We start from the raw sequence: 8,451 nt of genomic DNA, 5'->3' as shown, positions 1-8,451 counted from the left end.
TGCGTATTTAATGCACCTATATGCTGTGAGACGCTTCGTACATTGTGCGCTCTAGTCGCTTCGGATCGCAGTGTTGCTTGCATGAAGATCTTCTCAAACGGGCTTTTGAATGGTTACAGACGGATTGAGTGTGGTACCACGCATATTGTTGTTGCAGACGAACTTGGAACGCTTTCTGGAAAGTTATTTATTTTATTTTTTTTCAGAGCTCAGAGTTGGCATAGCGCTGCATGCGAAATTAGTGCGTTTTCTTTATTATCTGTTCCTGTGTTTCAGGCTCGCATCCATCAATGCACAAGAAGTCGTCCACAATTCTGTCAAGCCCGTATGATTCGAATCCAGCAATCGTGCCCGCACCCACCCGCACCAACCCGTGTGTTGAACTGAAATCTAATGTAAGCACGTAAGCTAATCTAAGTAAATGTAAGCATATCGAAGTGATTTTCTACTAGCACATATAAAAATGCCGAAACACAAGGGAGTACATGCCAGCCGCAAGGCACGCAAAATCACGAACAGGGTTATTGACCTGCTCAGTGAACCTGGGCCTTCATATGAACATCCTGAGCACGAAGGGATACAGAACTTACCATCCATCCTGCCGAATCATGATGGTTCTTCAGAGGCAGCGATATGCAGTGAGGTTTCTCAAAGGTCTCTCAGCTACTTGTCGGGAGGAGAAAATAGTGGTGACATAGGACCTTCAGAACATCACGATAGCAGTACTGCAGGATCAGTTCCTGACGCTACCCCACAAGCACATGCTACAACACATGCAGCAGTACCGCAGCTGTGCACACAAGCGGAGAATGCACTGAGGCAAATGACAACCGGGAAGCTTTTCGAGCACAACTCAAGGCTTGGGCAGTTAGGAACAATATCCCCCAGTCCTCTGTAACGTCCCTTTTGAAGGTCCTCAGGACTCATTCCTGCCTCGTGCACTTGCCAAGCGATGCTAGGACACTTCTGGCAACACCACGGGACAGCAAGATTTCTAGTAACGTGACGGACATGCCCCCTAGGCAGTACTGTCACTTCGGATTGGCTACGGGACTCAAAGCACAGTTAAGATATGTCAGCAGTGACCTCCCCCCAGTTCTCAATTTAAGTTTCAGTGTTGATGGACTCCCTCTCTCAAAAAGTACGCGAAAGCAATTGTGGCCTATTCAGTGCTTGGTGAAGAACTATGCTAGTCGACAGCCGTTCCTCGTTGGCGTGTACGTTGGTAATGCAAAGCCAAAATCTGCTAATGATTATCTCCGTCAATTAGTATCAGAATTGCAGTGTATACTTCGAGATGGAATCCAGATTTCGCAACACGTTATTAAGATCCGCATTGTCAGTTTCATTTGCGATGCCCCAGCCAGAAGCTTCATCCTCATCACCAAAGGCCACACAGGATACTCTGGTTGCCCAAAATGCACTGTGGAGGGCGACTTTTTGCAAAACCGTGTTTGCTTCCCAACTTCACCAGGAATGTTGCGGACAGACTGCAGCTTTCGCCGTCAGGTTGATCCAGAACACCACAACGGTACTTCAATTCTGACCGAGCTTCCAATAGACTGCGTAGCTTGCATGCCTCTCGACTATATGCATTTAGGGTCGATTCACACGATGCAACTTTAGTTGCACGCAACCAGGTTGCGCCACCAGGTTGCACCGTGTGAACGGCGGCGCTGTAGTTGCGCAACCCGAGTTGCAGGAGTTGCACGGCCGATCGCTTCACGAGCGATTTCTCCTGCAACTCTAGGAGCAACCTGTCAATCACATGGCTCCTCCTTCGAAGCGCGCCCAATTAGAATGATCGACTGCTGTACGTAATTTCCGGTCTGAAACTTCCGCAAGCGTCTCGTTCTGCGTGTGTCCGCGTCGTCTGCATCTACGGTGGAATTTTGAACGCATGTGACTTAGCACGATGGAAGTAACACCACAGACTCAGGTATTATTTACAAACAAAATATGATAGCTCTTCTTCAGTGGATAAAATCGTCATCTTTCTCATTGCACGCTGTCAATCGTGTTTCTATAGTTCAACTGGACAAGCGACGGGATTAGGCGTCTCGTAGACTTCTACAGAGAAAACGAATTTCTACACAACCCAAAACACCCACACTACAAGCGCAAGTCTTTGAGACGAGAGAAGCTGCAGGAATTAGCAGGAAAACTTGGTTGTTCAGGTAAATATTAAGATAAAGTCTTGTACGTATTTACGTGTTGGCCCGCTTTCTTTGGCCGTGTATTTGCGCATTTGAGCGCATGCATGTCTCTCACTGTACAGGGTGTATGCTATAAAAGGTCAGTGACATTTTCGCGCGTGACACTATATCTATTTGAGAGATGGACTTGGGCTGCCATACAGTGAATCACTTATGCCAGAGAAACCTACGAAAAAATTGTGGTTACCATTCACTGCGTAATAAAATAAACACGGCCACGGAAACTTTGGTCTTCATGTGTTTCCTATGCGCAATACCGATGGATGGAGGTGAAAGTTTGCATGGTCATATTTATTTGGTTACACAGTGCTAGGTAACCACAATCGTTTCGTAGGTTCCTCTAGCATAAATTATTCACTTTGAGGCAGAGGAAGTCTTTTCGTGATAGAGGTATAGCATCAAGGAGGTATCACTTCTTGCACGAAAATGTGACTGACCTTTTATAGCATACACCTTGTACTTCACCAGCTCCCGTGGCTCAGTGGCTAGCATTCTGGCCATGTCACGTTGAGATTGGGAGGTATCCGGGTCGAATCCCGGCGCTGGCTGTGCTGCCTGGGGTTTTTCCTGGGTTTTCCTCAGACACTTACAGGCATATGTTGGCACAGTTCCGTTAGAAGTCGGCCCAGGACGCACATTCCTCCAGAGCGTCAGTCGTGACGTTGCCCACTTCTGTGAGGCCGATATGTTTCACCAGCAGCATCACCACCACCACTGTACTTCTACATACTTTCTTCCACTCTAGTACATGGCAAGAGTACTTTCTTCACAACAGTTTAACAAGCATGGCAGCCCAGAGCCTAAAATACATTCCTGCACACAACAACTCCGTATTTCTGAGGTGTTTGTATACCCTCTGTACTCTGTGCGTCACTGATAAGAACATGATTTTCTTTGCAGTGGAAGACATCAAATCAAAATTTCACACACTCAGAACGTATTTCATGCGAGAGTGGGCGAAGGTGGAGAAAAGCGAAAAGTCAGGGGCGGGAACCAGTGACGTATACGTCTCGAAATGGGACCTTTTTAGTGAGTTCCTTTTTCTAAAATCTGGCAATGCTGTTCGCTCGTCATCATCAATCCCAGACATGGGCACTTCCACAGCAACACAAGTAAGCACACTGTACAGCATGCACTCGGTAAGAGCAACTAGTAGCCAGGCACCAGTGCTAGCAATGCACACATTCCATTCCATTCCTTCGAGTGGAAAGGTGTTTTCAATTCCTATCCTGTTCATGCAATTCCGGAAACAACCTACATGTGGACAGTTCTGTAATGTGCCAGAAAACAATTGTAGCAGCAGTGGCTACAGCAAACCTTGGCTGGTATGGAAACTGCATTTGGCACCAGTAGCAAGCAGGGTCCCAGTGGGTATCCTTTTTTCATGGCTATTTTTGATCAAATCCTAGAGCTTTCATAAGGGCATGCACATAACTTCACCTGTTCCATTCTGACAAAAAAAGTGGCAAAGTATCCCGTTACAGACCTACTATCGCAGTCCCATTTTATTCAAATTTTGTCCCATGTTCTGAAGAAGGGGAGGGATTCCAGAATCATCCCAATGGTAGAGTGGCAACTTCAAAACCCTGCCTTGGACTATTTAATATCCACACTCATGCAAGGAATAAAAGTATACAAAAGCATTAAAGTTCACTTAAAGTATTTAAGTATATGAGGTGAAAAAGTACCGGTAAAGCACCATACACTGAGCCTTGGAAAGTGTCCTACACAGAGTGCTTTCAATAGAGTATTAAGTTATGCACAAGTCTGCTCTGATGCCCATTGTAACGAGATTACATTGTTACGAGATTGTTATTAAATAATTCATATATTTTCATACTACAGGGTAGGTGTTCTAAAAGGTCAGTCACATTTTCGTGTGTGACGCGATACTGTTGCCTCAGAGCAAAGAATTTATGCCACAGAAACCTATGAAAAAAATTGTGGTTACAAAGCACTGTGTAACAAAATAAATACGACCACGAAAACTTCCGTTTTCATTCATCGGTATAGCGCATAGGAAATGCACAAAGACGAGAGTTTGCGTGGTCATATTTTTTTACGCAGTGCACAGCAACTGAAATTCTTTTGTACATTTCTCTGGCACAAATTATTTACTGTGTGGTAGCGGAAGCCTGTCTCTCAAGTAGATGTAGCGTGACACGCGAAAATGTGAGCTTCTATAGCACCCACCCTGTATATACACAATTCAAACGAGGACCTTTTCAGCAGGGAAAAGTAAACAAAAAAATTTGTTGCAGGAATGTGCAGGGATGTCACAAAGTGACAACTTTCTGACACTTGGTAGTGGAAGCGAGGATGTGGAGGATGATGAGGAGGCCCTGCCATCAGCAAAGAAGAAGAAGAAGAAGAAGAAGACATCTGGCAATATTCGTGAAAGGGTATTTGAGGAAGCCTTGAACAGACTGGTGGGTGAGGCCACTCCTCGGGACGCAGACACTGCCTTCGGCGAAGCTGTGGCGGCCAGCATAAGGGACCTGGATCAGTTAAGAAAGGACATGGTCAAGGCTAAAGTAATGGAACTGATATTTCAGCTAAAACATAATGTGCAAGTCATCCACCAAGCTACATAATGTTATTTATTCTTCGGTGCATACCAACTGTGGAAACATGGGGTACAGTGAATCATGTGGAAGCATTCTACAACACAAATATCTGCAGTATGCCGTGCTGAGTTCCTGTACCCATATTTGTCTTTTATATTTTTCTTCTCTCAGTTCTGAGAGATAGATTTCAGTATTTGCTACATGTGCCTTGTGTTCTAGTCAAGTTTTTTGACAGCTCAATATATGTAGCCATCTTTTTAATTTTTCTTCTCTCTGTGTTGAGAAAGAGGTTTGGAGGTTCTAGTCAAGTTTTTCGACACCTCTCTACATGTATTCGTCTATTTTATTTTTCTTATCTTAGTGCTGAGACAAGATTTTCAGTCATACTGAAAGAAATTTTTATTAAGCAGTTTATTGAGAAGTTTTTAAAATGCTAAGTAAATAAAAAATATTTTGATTACCTATAAAGTGTGATGCCTGTAATATAGGATATTGATGTGCTGCCTTACCCTCAGAAGTTATACAAATTGTCGTCCTGCCAGGGAACGCTGCCTTCATGCACGAAGTAATCCTGCAGCTCATCCCTGACCTGGCAGGCCTCCGTCGACGCATGCATGCCACGGTGCTGAAATGGCTCCAGACACCCTCGGCCTGACGCAGTGTCCTGCAGTACTGGCGTGTTGCTGTCCTGCATCACTTCATGTGCTTTCAGGAAATTGTGCACAGAACAGGAGGCCAGCACAAGCTTGGTTGCATTCCCTGGTGTTGCTTGTATGCGCTTCTGGAGTATCCTGAATTTCTGGGACAGCGTGCCGAAGTAGCACTCTACCATCCTTCTTGCTGTAGAGTGCCTGTGTAAAGTATGCCACAATGACAATTACTTCGCTATTGTATCCCTTTATATGTGTCTTAAGATGTACCTATAGTTGTACACTAGTTGTCCGTGTGTCATGCTGTTGCCCCCGTATGGCCGCATTACATTGCAGGTTAATGAAAATGCTCCATCCCCAAGGAATACGTAGGGCAATGGCATTTGCCTCCCTGGAACATATATCATTTATAAATTGATTTCATGCAAGGAATAGGGCTCGTGCATTGTTTTTACATTCCCGTTTGCCCCTCACCTGGAAGCGGTTCATTAGGTGGAAGTATCAGCTCTCCGTTCACCATTTTTTGGTGAAAGGGTGTTCGCTTGAATACTGCGGAGTCATGAACCCTTCCATTTGTCCCAGCATTGACATAGAGTGCCTGAAAATATAAAGTGCATTGAACATTCATTCATTGGTAACAGAAGCTAGCACCCCCAAATTTACTCAGTAATCTCTCTGTAATCCCCATTTTTACCTTCCCGTCTGCATCAACAACTGCCAAAAGTATGATGCTGAATTGTCTCTTGTAATTATAGTAATAGGATCCACTGTTTCTGGGGCAGTAGATTGTGATGTGTTTCCCATCGATTGCTCCGAGACAATGTGGGTAGTAGCACGTGGAGTTGAACTTGCTGGCGACGTCGAGCCACTGCTCAGCCGTGGAAGGCAGCTTTATATACCTGGAATGTCATGAGCAGTATTTGGAGGCAACTGTGCAATGTTCACCTGTACAAACTTGAGATTTCTACTCTGAGGGTAAATAATTGATGCAAAAATACTTACTTCTGTCCCAAAATCTTGATCAATGCAGAACATGTCTCATAGACAATGCTGTGCACCGTACTGACACCCATCCGGTACTGATAGTGTAGGGACCTCATCGACTCACCTGAAAAGATGAGGCACACTGAAGTAAAAGCTGGAAAATATGTACGGTATTGTTAGTCGAAAATCATCAGTTTCATGACGAAAACCCGAGACTGGGAAACTTATCTGTATCATCAGTTTAACTATTTGCAAACTCTGGTGGTTTCATGTTCCACATAAGCTGGCTGATGGAACAAATCCCAGCAAAGACTAGCTCAGATGGATACACCTGAAATCAGCTTTGATGGATCCAGCTGTAATTGTTTCAACTGGATGTTATCCAGCTTGTACCAACTGTACAGTTCTGCTGGAACCTTTTTAACTGGATATTATGCAGTTTAATTAAACCAGTTGTACATTGACTACAGTTCTGCTGGAACCATCTCAGCTGGCCAGATTTCCTGCTTAGGCCACCTCAGCTGGTTTCCTGTGGTAAGTTAGAACAAGTTCAAACCCACAAGAACCATTCAGAACCAGCATGATCCCTAAGTGGTTCCAGCTTGTGATTTTCGACTGGGTTATACATGCACACGCATGAAATACGTGTTGCTATCCAGCCAGATGGTGTAGCCAGCTTTCTTGAATGACTTTCTTTATTTTATTTTCTCAATTGTTCATCGGTAAAGATCGTACCTGTCGCGAGGAATCGAAGAGTGAGGTCCAGGCGCTCTTCCGGCTGTATGCTTTCGCGCATATTTGTGTCCTCCTTTTGGATGTGATGCTTCACCATACGTAGAAGTTCCTCGAAAGAGTCTGGGGTCATTCGAAGGTAACGACGGTACTCGAAAGGGTCCTCAATAATATCATCGATGAGGTGATGATGGGCCCCGTGCGACTCCCTTCGCATACCGAGCTTCTTCACCCAAGTCGTCCGCGCTTTCTTTGGTCGATCCTCCTCTGAGAGGAGCATAAGAAGCACGGCTGCAGCCCTCTGGGCACTGGAATCGCTCATTGTGATTCTGGCAAAACTTTATGAAGCAAGCAGCGCAACGCCTACAACTTTCGGGATAAGCGCGCGGCAAAACTGGAGCGCGAAACGCAAATCTAGCGGGCTTCCGCACGATTGGATAAGAATGATGATAATGATGTTTCCTCCCGCCATCTTACGGCCACGATGAGCACTACGAAGCTCCAAGTTGCCCGCCGTGTGAAAGGGTCCTTCTGCGTGCAACTTCGGTTGCGTGCAACCGTCGTGAGAACGAAGTTGCAGCAACAAGTTGCACCGTGTGAATCGACCCTTAGTGTGTCTGGGTGTAATGAGGAAAATGCTTCATACATGGCTGGCTGGGCCACTGAGTGTCCGCTTAGGCCCTCGGCAGCGTAACGTACTGTCAGATGCCATATCAAACTTAGCACCATACACACCAAGAGAGTTCAACCGAAAACCAAGGTCGCTGGATGACCTCGACCGCTGGAAGGCGACCGAGTTCCGTACGTTTCTCTTGTACATAGGGCCAGCAGTCTTACAGGGTATTCTATCACAGGAGCATTATGCCCACTTCCTTATTCTTCACTGCGCAATGCTCATCCTAACAAAGAAAGAACTATATGCAAGCCAGAACGACTACGCACGTTCTCTGCTGGAGCTCTTCGTGAAGAAGTTTTCATACCTGTACGGAGCAAGTCAAATCTCTTTTAATATGCATTGCCTCTTGCACCTTGCGGACGATGCCAAAGTACATGGGCAGCTTGATGAATTCAGTGCCTTTCCATTTGAAAATTATATGCAGCATCTTAAATCGCAGCTGCGTAAGCCTGATGTGCCACTCCTCCAGCTATTTAATAGAGTTTCTCAAGCATACACGGTTCATCCGCTACCAGCGGTGGAGACAGCTGGCACTCGGTTTTCGAAACAGCATTCATCGGGCCCCCTTCCTTCACAGTGCTCCTCACCACAGTACAAGCTTGTTAGGTTGGAGGGCTTCACTCTTG

General features: G+C 45.4%; 1 protein-coding gene and 1 long non-coding RNA gene across 2 annotated transcripts; one reads left to right on the top strand and one right to left on the bottom strand.

The window, feature by feature from the left end:
- The first annotated feature begins 4,585 nt into the window (after window positions 1–4,585).
- On the top strand, window positions 4,586–5,865 carry LOC135387303 (uncharacterized). Its single transcript, XR_010421028.1, has 2 exons — window positions 4,586–4,897; window positions 5,326–5,865. It is a non-coding gene; the product is annotated as an uncharacterized LOC135387303 (long non-coding RNA).
- A 19-nt stretch (window positions 5,866–5,884) lies between these two features.
- Window positions 5,885–7,471, bottom strand: LOC135389631 (uncharacterized). Its single transcript, XM_064619666.1, has 4 exons — window positions 7,153–7,471; window positions 6,436–6,541; window positions 6,128–6,332; window positions 5,885–6,031 (listed from the first exon to the last, which is right to left on the bottom strand). Exons 1-4 carry the CDS (start codon window positions 7,469–7,471, stop codon window positions 5,885–5,887), a joined length of 777 nt encoding a protein of 258 aa, XP_064475736.1.
- Between the last annotated feature and the right edge of the window lie 980 nt (window positions 7,472–8,451).

Source organism: Ornithodoros turicata, chromosome 3 (assembly GCF_037126465.1).
Source record: "Ornithodoros turicata isolate Travis chromosome 3, ASM3712646v1, whole genome shotgun sequence".
Lineage (NCBI taxonomy): Eukaryota > Metazoa > Arthropoda > Arachnida > Ixodida > Argasidae > Ornithodoros > Ornithodoros turicata.
Note: the sequence above shows the minus strand (reverse complement) of the source record. Positions and strands in the feature narration are given on the sequence as shown.